The 18425-nt window shown below is 37.6% G+C and overlaps 3 protein-coding genes across 4 annotated transcripts in view; 1 reads left to right on the plus strand and 2 right to left on the minus strand.

Annotated features, from left to right (window-relative positions):
- Positions 1 to 143: 143 nt before the first annotated feature.
- wrm1 (wurmchen 1 transmembrane protein) lies at positions 144 to 13391 on the minus strand. Its single transcript, XM_072301453.1, has 3 exons — positions 13141 to 13391; positions 4981 to 5192; positions 144 to 4092 (listed from the first exon to the last, which is right to left on the minus strand). The coding sequence occupies exons 2-3, from the start codon at positions 5171 to 5173 to the stop codon at positions 3905 to 3907; spliced, it is 381 nt and encodes a 126-aa protein (XP_072157554.1). The 5' UTR covers positions 5174 to 5192; positions 13141 to 13391; the 3' UTR covers positions 144 to 3904.
- Positions 5221 to 11954, plus strand: LOC109034459 (uncharacterized). Of its 2 annotated transcripts, none has more exons than XM_019047630.2 (4): positions 5221 to 7543; positions 8272 to 8380; positions 8716 to 8765; positions 9558 to 11954. In XM_019047630.2, the coding sequence occupies exons 1-4, from the start codon at positions 7517 to 7519 to the stop codon at positions 11556 to 11558; spliced, it is 2187 nt and encodes a 728-aa protein (XP_018903175.2). In that variant the 5' UTR covers positions 5221 to 7516; the 3' UTR covers positions 11559 to 11954. The 2 variants fall into 2 exon arrangements, with proteins under 2 accessions (XP_018903175.2, XP_018903183.2); XM_019047638.2 differs by having other exon boundaries at positions 5222 to 7543; positions 8255 to 8380.
- Positions 13392 to 15905: 2514 nt separating the features above from the next.
- Positions 15906 to 18425, minus strand: part of LOC109034679 (uncharacterized) — a 57582-nt gene continuing 55062 nt past the window's right edge. The window contains exons 8-9 of the mRNA XM_019047939.2: positions 17618 to 17962; positions 15906 to 16319 (exon numbers count right to left, since the gene is read on the minus strand). Of these exons, the coding sequence (XP_018903484.1) occupies positions 16027 to 16319; positions 17618 to 17962 (638 nt within the window). The 3' untranslated portion in view covers positions 15906 to 16026. The remainder of the gene's footprint in view (positions 16320 to 17617; positions 17963 to 18425) is intronic.

The following is an 18425-nucleotide window of genomic DNA, read 5'->3' on the forward strand; positions in this document are numbered from 1 at the left end:
TTTCCAGAACGGTTGCCTCTGTAAGATTTTACTTGTTTGGTGAGGAAAGGTAAGCCTCAACAATAAGTTACACTATATATGTTTGATTCCCTAGATATTGATCATACATATGAGGAAAGAAATTAGGATTAAGAACTAAATGCTTTGTAGTAGACACTTATTGCATTTATTGCTGAGTTTGCAAATCAATTCACAAGCTGTTCAACAAATAAGCAACAAAAACTACAGAAGTATATCTTACGCTATAAGTCATTGGAGAAAAAATATTTTGATGGAATATAATGAGACTTAAAAATACTAAATTGTATAAAAGTAAAAAAATATTGAAATCCTTTAAGTATGATTCAGTTTCAAGAGAAAAAAAAATTGGACGGAGTAGAGGACGGATTGCTTAAGGAATGCTTGTGCGTTTTGCTCAAGATGATTGACAAAAATCTTCATTGTGAGGAAAGTAAATTTAGCAATAATGGAAGTTTTGCTTGTTCTTCTCAGCACAAACCTGATTCATTGATAAAGGCACTCTTTTGGAACTCTAAACTTAAGCTAAAATCATTCAAATGCAAAATATCGCACTACAGCTGTTTGAATGAGCGCTAATTATTTGAAAAGAGGTATTGCACATTGAATATTCAAATTAATCCTTGAATTCTGCTTGAGAGTGCTTACAGCAATAATTTAAGGTTCGGAAAGACATTTTGATACCTAAGTGAGACGTTGCAAATCTATGATTGTGACTTTGCAAGTCTCTGTTCATGCTTTTTTTTTTTTTTTAAAAGTTAAAACTGATCAACAGCTCTTCATGAGATTTTCTGAGAATCATCTTCATTCATTGAAAAACATTTACAGAAAATTTCAACGAAAAATTTTGATCAATTTTTTTAAGAAGAATAAAACATATTCTGAAATTTTTGAACATTATCAATGATGGTACATATTTTTTGCTTCAAACCATCTATTTGTTGACATGAGGTGGCTGAAATGTGCTTCAATTTGAAAGCTTTTGGTATTCGCTGTAACTTGAAAGCAAGAGCGTATTTAAAGCAAAATTTGTATTGCATTTCTGCTTATTTAAATTTGCAGAAGATTCACAATAATTGAAACATTCAAGCTAACCATCTTGCTAATTTCATTACTAAAAATGTAAAACATAAAAAAGGCACATAATATGCGTTGAACAATAAAAGAGTAAGGCTGATGAATCGTAAAAAATACTTAAGTTGAAAGCTAAGTGGTAAAATATTGTAAGTCTTCCTGGTATAACTTCGTCACTGTCTTGTTTCTGATAACAAACTAAGTCTTGTGTATGATACAGACTGCAAAATAAATACTTAAACTTTTAACATTATCCTCATTTCAAGTAGAGGAGGTATTACTATAACTAAAAAAAGTGTAAAAGTGAAAAACTACCTTAATTTCTTGGTGCAAAGGATTTAATGGCACAAACTACAACTATCATGGGTTTTTGATTCAATAAAATTAATTAGCTGCTGTGATAGATCTTCCGACTGAAAATTAACAAAATTTTGCAATGAGTAGCAATATTCAATTAAATTGCAGCATCCAATCCCTGCACACAGTACTACAGTGTTCGCAAATTTTTTTTCTATAGTCAGTAATATGGTAAGTTTGCACTAAATTTGGGCCAATCATTAGAACTTTGTGGTCATTTAAAAAAAAATGTAATGAAGATACAGTAATAAATTATGCTGTTTTGTAAAAAACATTTACGCACATTCACTGATGCCAAAAGAACGTATTGCACATACATAATTGAGCTCTCTCTTGCTGTGCTCACAAGATTGATTTTGGGCATTAATGGATAAAAATTCAGTTTAGTTCCAAGAACTAAACATCGTCAAACACATGGCTTTAATAAGAATGAAAAAATGAATGATGAGTCCCTCAACAACAGAATATTTCTAGATATTAAATTACAACCCTAAACATCTGGACCTCTGCATGTACATGGGCCGAATAACAATCAGATAAATTAATACCCGACAAATTGCAAGGTAACCTATTTTACGAAAATTTTACGAAAATAGTTCAAGAATCTAAAACTCAATACGTCGCGGAGAGAAAGACGATAAACTTTCTGAAGAAAAATTTTGGATGATTTATTGATGGGGCTGTTGTTGTCGTTGAACCGGCGTGAGACATATCAAATCTATGAAATAAATAATCTTGTCCGATCTTGGCTAAAAAATCTACATCTAAATCAAGATTTTTTGCTTCACTGATGCGATAAATCACATGCCAGTTCAACTATACTAAGAGCCTGGAAAAAGTCACCCTGAGGGAATTTTTCACCGGCGTGAGACATATCAAATCAATGAAGTAAATAATCTTGTCCGATTTGGGCTAAGGAATCAACCTGTAGATCAAGATTTTTACTTCACTGTTGCGATAAATCACATGCCAGTTCAACCATGCTAAAAGCCCGGAAAAAACACCCTGAGGGAATTCTTGGTCATGATCTTCATGCTCGAGAAACTTAAAAAACTGCTGCGGTCAACATGTTAGGCATGAGAGATATGTCGATCAATCGTGTCATATATAAGAACTGATAGGCGAAGTGTAAGAATGAATAAATACACATAAAAAAATTTCAGAGGCTACAAACATAATTTGAGACAATATTCCTTTTCACTGAGATTCAGAGTTTTAAAAAAGACTGTTTGCAAGAACTGCAGATATACAACAAACGTCAAATACATGTAAATATCAGCAACGTTTCAAACCAAATACAAGAAACTTAAGGTGTAGTTTTGAGACTATTTAGCTTAGAAATATAAATATTGCTGTGACGACTGATGATGGTAATAGTTATCTAATTGTCAGTGAACACATAGAAAAATTGCAGCTTGGTAATAGTGGGTAATGAGAATATTATCCCTTTTCTAAAATTGCATATCAGTGTGATGAAATGAACACATTTAGGTAAATTTTCGTCTTTGGAAGAGACAACACAGAAAAAATGACTTTTTTCCACATCTAATATTTACTGATGCGGAGTAAAGTTGAGACAAGTATTCATCGGGCAAATCTTCTCTGAAGGGTTGGAGAAATTTCCCCAAAGAATCACCAAAACTGAATTTTTTTTAGAATTTTGGAAACAAAAATATAAAAGATACGATACAATGATTGCAGTTTTTGAGCCTTTACGTTGACGCTTTCATATTGCAGGACTTCAGAATAAGTCAATATAAATTTAAAAAAATTTGTTCTAAAACAACTTCATGCAAATTATGAGTTAAAACCAAGATGATAATAATCGTAATCAGTAACTATTGTAGTAAAATTATTTCATGATATCATTCCAACAATGATCCTCTAATGTCGCTTGTGCGATTAGACTTTCAGTAGTTTCAAGTAAAAGTTTTCAGCGGTTATTTTCTATTCTTGTTTTCATTCCACTTTGAGAGATATAATTAAAAGATTATCAATACATATTCATAAAAAAAATGAGGAAAATACTTCGGCAGTAAAACAATAAGATTGAGGCAATTAAAAGTAGACCTTAATGATCCATGTTAGTATCTAACTGCCCTGGCATAACTAGATCATTTAAAAACCCCTAAAAGTACAATATGTTGAAAAGCAGCAATGATTTGGTCTGATTTTAACTGATTTTGACTATTCGGAAATCTTGAAAATGATGAAAGTCTTCCCGCACAAGCAAACATCTGGAATTGATCATTCCTCAAAAGGAGGCGACTTCATGCGTATGATACACGCTGCTCGTAAGCTTTTTCCTGCCAGTCTTCGACCCTATGCTGCTCCTTCTTGAAATACCTGTCCACGACTTGCGGTCCATACCGCAGCATGGCCATAATTACGAAGAGAACGATGGTAACCAGTAGAAGTAGCGGTGGGTAATAGAAGTGAAACATTTTGATCAGAGTTAGATTTCACTCTCTTGTTGGTGCTTGACAGGTTGTAAGCCTATGTACTTGTTGTGATCGTCTGGGACGTCTGTCTCGTAGACTGGCTGAGCGATGAAGTAGTTTGCTCGATGCTCCAGTTCCTTCAGGTCCAGAGGCGGCTGACCAGCTGGTGTTTTCACCCAAATTGGGAGCAGCCAACGATTTCCTGTAAAAGAAAACAAAATTACAGTAAGAACTTTCAAAATCAAGCAGAAAGTTGAACGGTTTAAAATAGTTGGAATCGTTGTGATTACTCCTAGAACAGTCAAAATTTATTTTTATGAAGAGCGCATATTTAGATAGTTGACAATCAAAAACTTGAGATAGTGAATAATGCATCCCTATCAAAATGCCTAAAAATAAAGTAACTCAAGCAAAAACTACTTTACTACTGTACTAAAAGGGCAGCGGTCCTTACCAAGATAAGCAAGAGGCAAATTGTTCTCGACCGCGCAACTATGATCAAATTGTGAGAGTGCCCTAAAATATGTGGAGGCAGAGTTTTTTTGTTTTTCTTCTGGAAAGCTTTCAGATTTTCAATTCTTGTGGAATGATGGAACTTTGACATACATCCTATAACTAACCTAAAATTTTGATTGACATGCTGTGTTGACCTGTTCTTAAAAACTCAGCGAGTATCGGAAAATTTTGGAAGCCTCCTGAAAAATTGCAGAGGCCTAAGTCGAAAAATTTGCACCCCAACAACGAGAGGTTGGTGAAAACTCAGATTCTGATCAATGGCAGTAACCTGAAAAAAATTGGTTGTGTCCTGCTTCAATACATTCAATTTCCTATTTCAATTTATTTATTTCCATTTTAATACATGAGAGCCGCAAGGCTATGGTATATGTCAAGCTACAGAAAGGACATAAAAGAAAATCTTACATTTCAGCTTAACACTAGATATCACGATCAACTGGGCACTAAATAACAGAAAAAGAACAGAGAAAGATGAACAGCTAAAAAACAACGATCACGAATAGAGAATTTCTTGTGATACTTAAAAGAATGAAGTTAGGATAAGTGATAGAGAAAAGACTCAGTCTTGACTCACCTGTATTGCTATCCTTCCAGTAGTGACGATGCTTTGAAAAACAGCAGAGGATGACGTTGAAGACAACCAAAACGATAGTCAATAATGTGCAGACGAACAGTGTCAGATAGAAAGGCGTGTAGTTTGAGGGTTCGTGATTATTGTACAGAGGATTCTTCTTGAACAATTCAGGATCATCCAAAACAGCAGACATTCTAACCGCAAAGGTACATCTGTAGAAATAAAATACGTTTTATCAACTGGGATAAATGAAAAAATCACAGGCGACACAGATCATAAAAAGAATCGTAAACTTTGGCTCATCGAAATTTCTGATGAAAATCATCCAAAGTCATTTTTGATATTAAACAATTACTGATTATTTTAAAAGATTCAGTTTGTTGGACTTCCCTTGAAAGAGAGCCCGAAGTCTTGATATCCCTAAAAGATGGACCCTTTCAGAAAAAAAAATTCTCAAAGTTTCATTTTTTACACCTTTAACCGTTCAAAAGTTAATACGAGCTGTATGAGGATTTTTAGAACACCATGGGCACCTGGGTTCGTGTGTTTCCGTTGTCGACACTGAAGACTTCAGGTCATAATGAACTCTTTATTTAGGACTTATATCGACTTAATTTATTGAAAATTTCCATGATTATTCTTCTCTGTTGGAAGAGTTTTCTGCAAAACTACAAGCAATGCCTGAATTCGGCTTGCTTTCTTTCGAATAGTAGTAGGTGAATTTTTTACTTTTCCTATTCTCTCATTGTGATTTTTAAGCAACTTTCCATGAGAGATAATCTCCTTTTCACTCTGATAAACGTTTGCAACAGACTCGTTATTAAGTTTTCTTTTAACATTCCAGTGTGATGATTTAGTTCAAAAGACAGCTGGACGTTGTCGAAAAACAGAGGAATTAGAGGGTGCAGTTCAAAAACTATTTTGATTTTTTGTTCTTTTTTTTTTCAATTTTATTTAAAACTCGAAGCGCCCTATTTCCGTGCAACGACAACATAAAAAGGCAATGAGTGACGCATTTTGTTATCCCTAGAGGAAATAATCGAAGGCACTCTGCCTTTTTGAATGACTAGGTCTGGATGCAACTATTCGTGTCCTCTGGACGTGCGTGTTGCATACGGAAAAATTGCAGGCGCTCTGGTTTTCTCAGGCACAACGAATAGCTGCCGTTGAAAGTCCTCGAGGATTTTCTACATTACATTTAAAATCGTGTTAACTACGAAATTCTCGAGATTCGGATGTGTCGTGTAGCAACATGGCAGCATTGAAAAAAGGTGCAAATCGCGGAAATATTTTCGGTAGTAGTTTGCGGGCTTGACATCCGCGATACCTATGTGGAAATGTTTTGAGTGAAAATGTTGCACTATGTGGCAACGATGCCGTGATGCAACACGGTTCATTCGAACTCCAAAGATTTCATGGCAAACACATTGTAAATAAAACGTAGAAAGCCCTTGCGAACTACCAACCGCATCCATACGTGGTGCTAAGGAAAGCCAGAGTGCCTGCAATTTTTTGTGTATGCAACGCAGACAACACGAGAGCGCGAATAGTCGCATCCACACCTAGTCATTGAAAGAGCCGGAACGCCTTCAATTTGTGCCGCTAGTGATGAGAAAATGTGTTAGGTACTCATTGCATTTATCTGTCGTCGTCATCGCACAAAGATAGGACACTGAGTATTTGATCAAGTTAAAAAGGGAATTACTTAAGTAAATTAATAATAAATATATAAATTAAATAGAGACTATTTATGCGGCAATAACTCTCCTAACTTCATTAGCCATTACACACTTGACCTTCTCCTGAACCTTCTCGTTTTTACTCGAAAATATGTACAAATGGTGTCCTGTTAATTATTTACTACCTTCTGTAGGTAGCAGCGTTGACAAATAGTGCAATTTGTGGGGCCGTTATCGGCAAAAACGAACGGAATCACGACCTATCGTGATTATCGCTGTTCGCAGAAGGGAAACTTTTCTTATACTTCCAAATTCCCTGACTTTGTAGATATTTTGAACATGAAGTATCATGAAAATGAAGAATGCAATGATTTGGCTGGAGGAAAAATTTCCGCAGCCAAATTTCTTAACTTTTCCCGACTTATTATAGGATTGGACGAAAGTTCTTGAGCTCGCTGAATGACTAAACACGACGTTTCTAGGTGTAGACAGCAGACGACGCGAGTAAAAACTCCTTCATTTTTCACGATAGGCAAACTGATCTCCCTCGCGTTGATATAGTGGTATCATCCACGTTCAATGTGGAAACGGCTTTCCCAAGTTCATTACAGTCTCTTTAGATTCCTACTTTAATTCTCGTTCGTTTTGTTATCAATCATGCTTATCATCCTACTGATGCGTTCTATGATAGTTCAATTTCACTGACGCGGCGTCATCCTTTGCTAGTAACCAATCAAAAACCTTCCTTCACCTTTGGTTATCAATGACGTCAAGAGCCTTACTTTAAGTCCACTCAGTTTCACGAGAGATCTCTCGGTGCGGAGACAAGAGGAAAACGAATACAACAGCAAGGGAGAATGGGGTGCACACCACTAAAGGCTTGCGTAAGTTATTTTCTAAGGATGCAATGGGTCTGCTGCACACATGAAGTACAACTAATTGAAGAGTTAATATTTTTGGGGTGATATCACAGGAAAACCACGTTGAGGACATGAGAATTGTGTAAAATACACTTCGAAACACATAATACGCGTAGTCTGAAGTACGCAAAACTTCAAATTTCAAATTTCCCGCGTCCGTAGGCGTTTTTTTTTTTTCGTAGTCACCGGTAATAATCAGGTTCGCCCCGAGTAAAAGCACCACTGCCGAGCTAGAAAAAATTGTTGTACCTAAATCTTTCCCGCTTAAAATTTCAATTGTTTAAAGCGTTTTTTTTTTTGCCTTTTTTCTGGATTGAGAGAAAACAAATCCTTTCAAACTATTTGTCATACGTGAGAAAGATTGATAACAGTTTCTGTGATTGTTCATTCTTCTACATTACTCACTCTTTGGACAAACCTGAGTGCCGGCGACTAGGAGGAAGTATCCGCCGCGCCGCCGACACGATTTTGAAAATGCGTGGTACACTACGCAAATTGTGCGTTCGAGTCTATTTAGGTTATTCTGGCACTTCTGATGTGGTTGGCGAGATTTTTTTGTGCTTTATCAAAAGTCTTCCCGATTACTGGCTGTATCTCCTATGTGCAACAGACCCATCACTTAGTAACATTTGTGATGTAATGATTCCATCACTTGAATTCAAAATCTGTGAGCAGTTCAATAACTTTTTCAGGCATTTTACCTCCCACGTATTCTCCTGAATCTCGCGTTGAGCTTAATTTGTTGTGGACATTGCGAATTATCACGTGATCTAAACATTCAGCTTGATCTGCGAAGCACAGGTAATAATTTTAGCAATGTTAACACTATATCTATGCTTGTTATTTTTGTCAATGATGGACTACCCTGCTTTTTCCGCTTACAAGCAATACTCTTTCAAACTACGGGGTACTATCCAAGATGGCTTTACATTTATGATCTTAGAGAGCAGATACTCAAGAAATTCTACCGGTGCAGAGTAATAAGTTTCAATAAGAGCGAGCAGGTGCGGGAGTATCTGACAATCAACATTTTCTATAGTACGAGCTGCAGTAAAAAGGCGGTTAAAAATTTGAGTGCATAATGTTATTGTTTAAGCAGATATTCGGTGATGAAACGACATTTTTCATATTTTCAGTGACAGAACGATTCTCTCATTCAGAATGGTACCCTCGGGAAATGCTAAAGGTGAGTTGAGCACACTTTCATTTCGCATTGTCAATTTTTTTAACTGAGACAATTAATGAATGAATAGCTTTCTAGTAAGCGGTGTTGAACACACGACATGGGTTTGGCCGACAGTCGCAACGCGATGTCAACGAAACGCCTTCTTGCAGGGATACAATTATTTCTTCTCGGTGACTATGCGGGTTGCATACGGCAAAAGTGAAGGCGCTTCAAGTTTTCTCGTCTAAATTTAGCTTACAACAGAATTTAAATGACCCACTGAGTCACACCACACCTTTCGATACTTGTCATATGCACATTTTTGTAGCCTTCTTATCGGTGGAAGGTAAAAATTAAACTCTAAAATTTGACTTACAATTAGACTATCTTAACGAGAGAGAAAAAAAAAAACGAGGTTGCGACTATCCAAAGACCTAAGCTAGTTGGATGGGAAGGTAAAAAAATTTACCCAAAAAATGCATTTTCTTACAAGAATATAGATGGCCAAAGTGTAAAACCGCGTATCTCCGTTCTTGACGTTGTAGACTTCCTGTCATTGGTGCTTTCTTTTTTCTTTGGAAAACTGATGAAGTTGTTTCTCTTCGAAAAAATAAAATATGAGGAGAAATTTTGAAACACCGCAATGGAGATACGTGGTCTCCCACTTTGGCCATCAATGCGATGGTGCAATTGCAATATCCGCCCAAAATCTTGTCTGTGATTCGAGGAATAATCAGTGATAATTTTGGTAAGAAAAGTCGGGCGGTTTTACGATGTAAATATTATCAAGACGCTTTCCTAACTATCTTTCAGGCGCATCCACTCCTGGACATATCATCGACGGCCCAGAAAAATCCAGAAAACTCTCCTTTCGGGAAAGTCCTCCGCAGCAAAACGTTCGTGGACCGGACTCTCCTGATCAAATACGTCATCGAAAAGGTACCCTCCCTACTGTACATCACTGCTCCCCGGAAGTTCGGCAAGACAACCAACTTACACATGCTGAACTCGTTCTTCAACCCTAGTCTCATCCCCAACCCCCATCAAAAGCCGGCGGGAGAAAAGTTCCACCCCTCGTTCTCAACGCCCCCTAGCGGCAGGCAACTGAAAATCACGCAAGAAGTCGCAGTCGTCGCTGAACACATGCTGCAGCACCCGGTGATCTTTCTCGACTTCAAAAAATTACTCGTTACGGACGTCCGATCGTTCAAAAACTCCTTCAATCGGGTAGTTCTGCAACCCGCTTACAGAGCACACGATTATCTGCGGAACTCGACAAAGCTGTCTGCCGACGAGCGAAACACCGTCGAGAAGTTCCTAACGTCCACCGTTTCTGAATCGGCCACCATCGAAGGGGGTCGTACTCTACTGCACCTGCTCCACAAGCACTTCAACAAAACCGTTCTGGTGCTGATTGACAATTTCGACAAACCAGTCCAGGCGATGATTACGGATCCTGTGGTCAGCGCCGTGAAGATCGAAATGATAGTGGAATACATTCACGAATTCCTGAGTCGTTTGTTCCGCCTTGAACTGATAATACAGATCAACAGAGATCCTCCTCCGCTTTTCTCAGCAGTGATGACGGGAAGCTCTGAGCTTGCGTCGATTCTTTGCCCTAAGCTCGGGGTCGAGCTTGTAACTTTCAACGAAGACGAGATCGCTGAGTATTACACATTATCCCAAGCCGAGGTGGATACACTGGGCGCCCTTTTCGGCGCTACACCTAACGAGACGGAATCTTTACAGCGATGGTACGGAGGCTATCGCGTCTTGGACGCAAGTCCTAGGGTGTACGGAATTTACCCTATTGTATCTTACTTCAAGCGAGATAAGCCTGGGAAATTCAAACCGTGCTGGGTGAGATCCGGGACCCTGGGTATCCTCCGCTCGCTCTTCAACTACGAATACCTCGGGAAAAGAATCCATTCCTGTGTCTCGGAGGGAAGCACGGCATTTGTAAGATCATCAACGCTCACGCTTCGAGACGTAATGGTGATGAAAGAAGTGTTCGATGCCGAGCTTTTGGGGGACAGACGGTACGGACCGGACGAGTTCGAGAAGAAGATCGATGGCGTTCTCAGATTCTTGCTGGACGAGGGGTACTTCACAACTTTGCGGCAATTTACGACTTTAAATCGGACTTCCGTTATGATAAGTATCCCAAACTTGGAGATTCGGTCGGAGCTTCTATCGATTCTGTACCGCGCGGCTTACATTAAAACCGAGATCGAGAGGCCTACGTTTCTGGAGATCGGTACGAATATCACTTCCGCGCTGGCTGCTGTGAACGAGGCTAACGTTGACGCTAATCTCCGATGGTTTTTGGAGAGTATTACTTCCCTCCTGGATCGGAGCGACCTACAACCCACCGACGAACTGGAGATGGCGATCATCTTGGGGTCGGTGCTCTATCTCCGCGATCCTGACTACAAGACGGTCGAGTTATTCCGCGAAAAATATGAATACCTGCCGCAGGAGTATGTTGACGCTCTCATGGTTGTGAGTGGTCCTGGCCTGAATCGGATCGGGTATGTCATGGAGATGAAATTTAAGTGGAAGTCAGTGGCTGAGGCTCTGCGAGAGACAGTGTCTCATAGGTATTCAGAGGTGTTCCAAAATGAGAAATTCAGAGGAGATTTTAAGGAGGACGTGAATGTTTTCGTTTTGGTAGGGTTGCGCTGTACGGTAACGGAATGCCGCCTTCAATATAATTACAATTGTGATGATGTGAATAAACGGTCACAAGTTATTACTGTTGTTCGACGTGGGGATGTGGTGCCAAAATTTGATGTCCAGCTGGATATTGATTGAAAACCGTTAGGAAAAAATCGATCGAGCAGGTCAAAATGATGAAGTCATTTGGGAGAAGTACTTACTGAGGAAGGGAGGATTTTCACTTTAAAATATCGACTTTCATTTAAAAAAAGAAAGAAACATGGCCCTGGGACACTGGTAAACGAATCTGCATTGATAGAACACCTCCAGTTGGCAAAAGTAAAAGAAAAAAATTCTGAAAATCGTTCACTGAGGTAACCACACAGAAACAATAATTAAACAAGTAGAAAGATTCAACTAGCTCTGGGGAAGTCTATCAGCGTGATATATTGGGAATTGGCCAATTCTCCTTGAAGATACCAGTATGATATCAGTGCGCTATATCATGCTAATATCATAGTGATTTCTTAATGATATCAGGCTAGTTTTTTATATATATATATATATAAGACATTGTCATACTGATATTGTGTTGAGCCAGCATGATATCATATTAATTTGACATGATATCATACTGATGTAAACACTAACTGTAACAATATGAAAATTGTGTCATTAAAAGATCAAATTAATGGCTAAGGTGCGAATCCACATGTATCATTGCGATATAAAAATCTCAGCTCCTCTTATAATTGGACGTATTTCTGTCAAACGGAACTAAGCACCAATTTGAGTTCCTTTTGAGGAATTCAGAAAGCCGGATGGCGCGTTCTGTCAGACAGAACTAAGCGCCATGGAAAAGCATGGTGAGTATGGGACAGAATGAGCCCGACGCCCGGTTCTACCGCCAATGCAAGCCCCCCTCTACCTTCCTCCCCCTATGGCGCTTACTTCCGTTTGGCAGAAATACGTCCAATTCTTAGGAGAAAGAAGGCAACTAAGTCACTTGCAATTGGTATAGAATATTTTGCTAATAAACAAGAAAAACCAAGAAAGATTTCAAGAAATTAAATTTGCTAGTTTTCCAATGAAAAAATTAAGTGTGACAGGAAGTCTACTATCTTGCCAACGGAGAAATGTGGTTTCGCACTTTAGCATCGGAATGATACATTGGTAGGAATTGAGTATCTAGCTAGTCGCCGTAAAGACTTAACTGTCTAGGGCCAATTTCCTTGAGACAACTACTCCTGACAAAAAAAGTAAACCCTAAATCCTCCTGGGCTGCAATGGTTCTCAGTGCAAGGGTTGATTCATTCAGAACAGAAATTAGGCAATGTTGAGATGAGAGAAATGAGCCATAAATTTCCAGACCGACGATAAAGCGTCCAAATGCACACCTTTATCAGACTCAAGGTAAGAAATGCAGGAATTCGTAGACTTTGCGTAGGCTACAACATTGTCCTTTCAATTCATATGAGGCTGTAATCTTAAAATATCTTCAGAATAATCGGATATATGATTCAGAGTATCCTGGATTAAAGAATTCTGAGAACTCAATGATCTAGTGAGAAAAATTTTAGAATATCTGAGGATATGAGCTTGGTGAGCGAAAGGTGAGCCGCAGTGAGGTTATGTTCCACTTGTTGACTATTTCGTGAATTAAATTTGAAAATACGGAAAACTAAGAGAATGCGTAAAAACTAAGGGTACACTAGAAATTAAATTCTTAAGTACATACCGGGCAGCAATTCCAAAAACTCCGGGAAAAATCTATATAATGTGAAAGAACGTCAAAACTATCATCAGTAAACGTCAACAACGCCCAAATGCCAAAAATTCAAACAAACAGAACGCTCCTAACGGAGATTTTGGGAAAAAAACCACACCCGCTTCTTCAGTTGTACCATAACTACGCGTCACAAACTAGAGATAGCTCAACTCATAAAGAACGATAAATCATACGAATAATGAGGTTCTTTCATGTCACATATTTTTAAATGTTTATTTTGATGAAATAAAAATAAATTAATCCCTGTATTGATCAAATTAAGGTATTCTTTTACAACTTTCAGCATGGAAAATTTGTTTGCAGTTGGCAAGCTGTTAAACTTTTCTTGATCGCAAATTTGCATCCGCCAATCACGTATGCGCAATTTTGGCGCGGCATTTAAATTGACGGACACAGAATGCGGGAGCGCAGCGCACTCCCTCCAAGTGAGAAACAACAGAAGTTCTTGTTCTTCTCGATCATTCATCCGAACTTTTTCTCTTGAGAGATTGACTATTTATTGATTGAATATCGACGGTGTAGGTCGGCAATCACATAACTCGGTTTGCGACGTCGCAGACTTCCTGTCATACTTCATTTTTTAAACGGAAAACTACTCAACGGCATTCTTTAAAACTGCCGTGATTTTTCTTCTCTGTGTGAAGAAAATTCAGCAAAAACTTCAAGGAATGATGTCAATTTGTTCCCCTTTAAAAAAATAACATAGAGGCGGAGATTTTCAGACACCGCAAACGAGTTATGTGATTGCCGACTCACACCGTCGATATTCTGTAATTGTTGAAGCTGCAGGAGCTCACGTAGGACCATCGATTTGGAAGAGGGATTTCACATTGCGATAATCCATGTTGCCACATTAAAATTTCATGCAGATTATAGTGAACATTTTTAAAATTTCTGAGTAAAACTCGAGGGGGAAAAAGTTCTACTTTTCGTCAATTCAAGCTTCCTCCTGTGACAGAAAAACTCGTTTCATAGAGTAGAATCAAGAACTGGAATAGTTTCAGTATGCTTTACGATGAAAGAATTTAATCAAAGAGTTGGACTGTTTGCGACAAGTTTACCATCCTTGTGTATCTAAGAGAAAGAGGGATTTTTATTTGAGGGCAAACTCTCATAGTATGCCAGACGTCAAAGTTTCATTTTCAATTGTTGTTTTGATTTCCGTCAATTCCAGTTGGACGGAGTTAAACAGAACGGAACCAAGCCACATCGGGATCAAACCGAGAAAAAGAGGTTTAAAGTTTGGCTCTTGCATAAGACGCAATGTAAAAGATAAACTTCAAGTTCAATTTCTGCAAAATTTGCTCCAACAAAAACGTTGAATTTTTGGCGATAGATAGTAGAGCAGTGGTTAAGTTCAAAACCACTCATAACTCAATTTTTTCCAAAATGTGGGTTGGTTCCTTTCTGTTTAACTCAGTCCAGTTATTCCTCTAAGTGGAAACTTGAGTTGACAAAATCTAGTATTAACAGTAAACTTAATTTTTTTATTTTCTCTTTTGAGTTGATTTTTGAAAATTTCAACATTTTATTTTTTTGCATAAAATACTGATAAGTTCGTTTGTTCCTTTAATATTAATGCTGTCTACTTGTGCAAAGCAAGTAGGCACCATTTTTAAAACTTTTTTAAACAATCAAGGACCAGCTGTCTCATGTGTATCTCCCAGGAGGTTTAGGTATTGTCCCAATATTTTGATGTGTTTCATCCCTTATGAATTTATCTCTCTATTTAGTGGCCGAGAGAGCTTAACAATTTATTTACCCCTTGATGAAACTCTGTATTTTAAGGATCTGAATTCAATTCGCAAAGGAAATGGCTACATTCAAAAATTCCATAACCTATGCTAGCAGTATTACAAAGCGTGCCCATCTTTTCTCTTTTTTTCGGAGAAAACTAACCAGCATCTTCTTTTGAATGTTTCCAGTGTATTTTCTTCACACATTTAAAAATAATTACAAGCTATTTCAAGCAGACATTTCAGTTACTTTTTTTCGTGCAAAAGAAATAAAACATATTATCAGAGAGGAATCTCCCTCACAGAAGGCATATCTTCAGCCTTATTTTGCCATACGCATCGACCTTGCTGAACTAACGGGTTAAGCCTGATTCCTAGTGCAGGAAATGATCAGCCCTTTTCTCTAGATTACAGAAGCTGACAGAGTCCAACCTCATCATTGGTAAACCAAAAAAACTGACTTAAAAGCTCATCTTGTCACTCTCCACACTATAGGAATGAAATATTGAGAAATAAATTAAGTTTGAAAGTCAGTTTAGTACTTTTTGGATACTTTAGTTACTAGTTTTAGAGGCGAGGCATGTGTTAAAATCACCCACCAGTAAAATTTTAGTGGAAAATAAAACTATAGAAGGAAATAGATGGTTTTCCCATCATCTGATTGTAGAGTACAGCCCATCTCATTTGCCTGAATCTGCTTATTAAACAGTAGTCTCCTATTTAGCAAGAAATCTTGGAGGAAATTCTACTTCTATGTTTCCTGAAATAATGGCAACTACGAGGGTTTCATTTATAATTTTATCCTTTTTCTCAATAGAAAGAGGAGGTATGATCCTACAAAACATCTCTGTATCTGTCTCCGAAACTTAGCAACCTTGATTTCAAATTTAATTAAATTTAATTAACCAAACCCAAGATGACTTAAGTCATCTTGGGTTTCTCAAAAAGGTCTTGTACAAGGCGAAAAAGAAAATAAGATTTTTTAAAAAAACAGGATTTTTATTATAATTAAAAACAAAAAAAAAGAAAAGATAAAATGTACAGGGGGATATTAAAACCTATTAGATTATAATTTAAAACAAGGACTAGTAGTGGGGGTTTAAGCTACAGATACTGTTATGGAAACGGGATCTACGACTGTTTGATTCACTTCAGCAGAATTTACGGCATTCACAACTTGGTCTAAGGGTGCAGCAATAACGACGACAGGCTGAACAACTTCATAAGTTATTGTTGAGGAGACTGGTGACAGCGTTGTTTCCTCCCGCTGCGTCACAGCGACTTTTTCTTCATCCGAATCGAGGGTTTTGATTGCACTTTCTGTTGTCGTATCTTCGATATAGTTGTACATTGGGCGAATCGTTTCAGTATATGAGAAAATCACTGGAGAAGCTGAAAATGGAAGGTAATTGATCAATTAATTTATCAACTGAATTCAACTTAACCTTGGCATTTACAAGAAATCTTCAGCAACAAAGTTTATTGTCAATAACTATTTAGAATTTGATGTGCCATAGTCTTGTTTAAAGACTAGACAACATTTATTCCTATTCCAAGACGCAAGGGAAACAGGTTTATGACAAGTGTTTACTAACACCAAAATTGAGGTGTCCTTGGTAATACATCACTCTACACGATGCTGGACGTAGTTTTCTTTTAAAACCGCATGGAAAAGTCTTCACTGATATCAAAATTGAAAAATCCTCCATGATAAATACCTCGACATGACGTCTTAGATAATTTTTCAGAGACAGGAAAAATAAAAGGACAGATGATTTAATGCTTCTCATACATTGAATATTTGATTGCTCTCTGGTACTTTCTCAGAAAAGCTAACAGAAGAAGCATTTAAAGGTTAGATAACTGCAACCAGGATTATCAGGTAAAAATATTACCAAAGGAGCCTAGGCATAAATGGACGTACACAAGCACACAACAACAAACAACACAAACATGACAGGCACTTATTGTCTTAACTTCAAAAAATCTATCTAGACTTGTCCTTGGTTACTTGTGTGAAGTTCCAAAATAGGAGGAACAAACAATGCCGAATTGCTCTTTGCAGCGATTACTAAAGATACAACTCTGCATTTAACGTTAATTCCAATCTAAGAATGAACAGCTGACTTTAAAATTTTTAGAATTCTTTATCAACATTCGTAAGTATTTAAATCAAAAGTAACTGTCATCATCATGGATTGGACCCTGTCATGCATGTATTCTCATGGATATCAGGGCATATATGACGATGGAGACACTTCCTTCAGATTTAAATACGTCCACATGTATTGTAAATCAGTTTTAAAATTTAAGACAAAATACTACTCACTCTGAGCTGTTAGCGTTCTGAACTTCCGAACGCTTTTTTTCAAAATTGAGGCTCTACTATGAAAAGTTTTTATAAGGACCTTCTCAATCAACAGAGATCAACCATAATTTCTCTGTAAAAATCTAGTTTTCTTTCAATTTTTTTTTACTTTACCTTTGAATGAACTTTTCACTTCTTTAGATCACAGCCCTATTGCATTCATTGAAAAAACTATCAAACAAAATCAGATTGTCAACTTCGCACAAAGTCATGCCCTGCTTTGCAAAGTTATTTCAGTCTGTAAAAACAATGAACGTAACAGACTTCAATGGAAAAAATAACAAAATCCGTACCTGATGACAACAAATGACAACATACGTACCTTGAGAGGTCTGGACAGTGGTGGGCTGAGTGGTGGTTGTTGTACTAGGAATACTTGTCGTACTGGTGGTGCTTGGCTCGCTAGTCGTGCTTTCTGTCTCTGTCGTGATGACTGTGCTTGTGGCAAGCGGTAGCTCTGTTGTTGTACTTATTGTCGTTGTGGCTGTTGTCGTTGTTTGAGTAGTCGTCTCCAATGTTGAAGGCGTTGTTATCATGGGTGTCGTAGCAACTGTTGTTTTCATTGTTGAGCAGTCTGTTGCTTCAAATCCGTGGATTTTTGACTTGTTCTTCGTTTCCATTGCTGAGAAAACTCTCTTCATTTCTTCGTTGCAGAGAACTGGGTTGCCTGAAAAGTGACAGTAAAAGTATTTTTGAATGCCTTGAATGCTTTAGAACATTTGGGATGGATCATAATAATTGAAGCATTGGGTGCAGAGAGGGCACTCCTAGCTTTCCTCTGCCAGAATTTCATCTATTACAAGGAAGGCGCTGCTGTGCTAAGGAGAAACGCCGTACACGCATTCGAATCTTGCAAAGTTTTCTCTTCGAATATATTTACTTTAGAGGAAGGTTATGGATTGAAATTTTCCAACTTTTTAAAGCAAATTACAAGCAAAATTTCTCTGAAAAATTGGAAGAAAAATCTGTCCAAATTTGTCCGAAAATTCTTGATTTGTCAAAGGAAATTTAGCAACCTCTGAAGGCTCATACGGTGTTCTTTCTTAGCACAGCACAGCAAATATAAATATTAGTTGAAACTTTTACTAAGTATTCTCTAAGATTTTCCAATGTTTCAATCAATAACTGGC

Source organism: Bemisia tabaci, chromosome 6 (assembly GCF_918797505.1).
Source record: "Bemisia tabaci chromosome 6, PGI_BMITA_v3".
NCBI classification, from domain to species: domain Eukaryota; kingdom Metazoa; phylum Arthropoda; class Insecta; order Hemiptera; family Aleyrodidae; genus Bemisia; species Bemisia tabaci.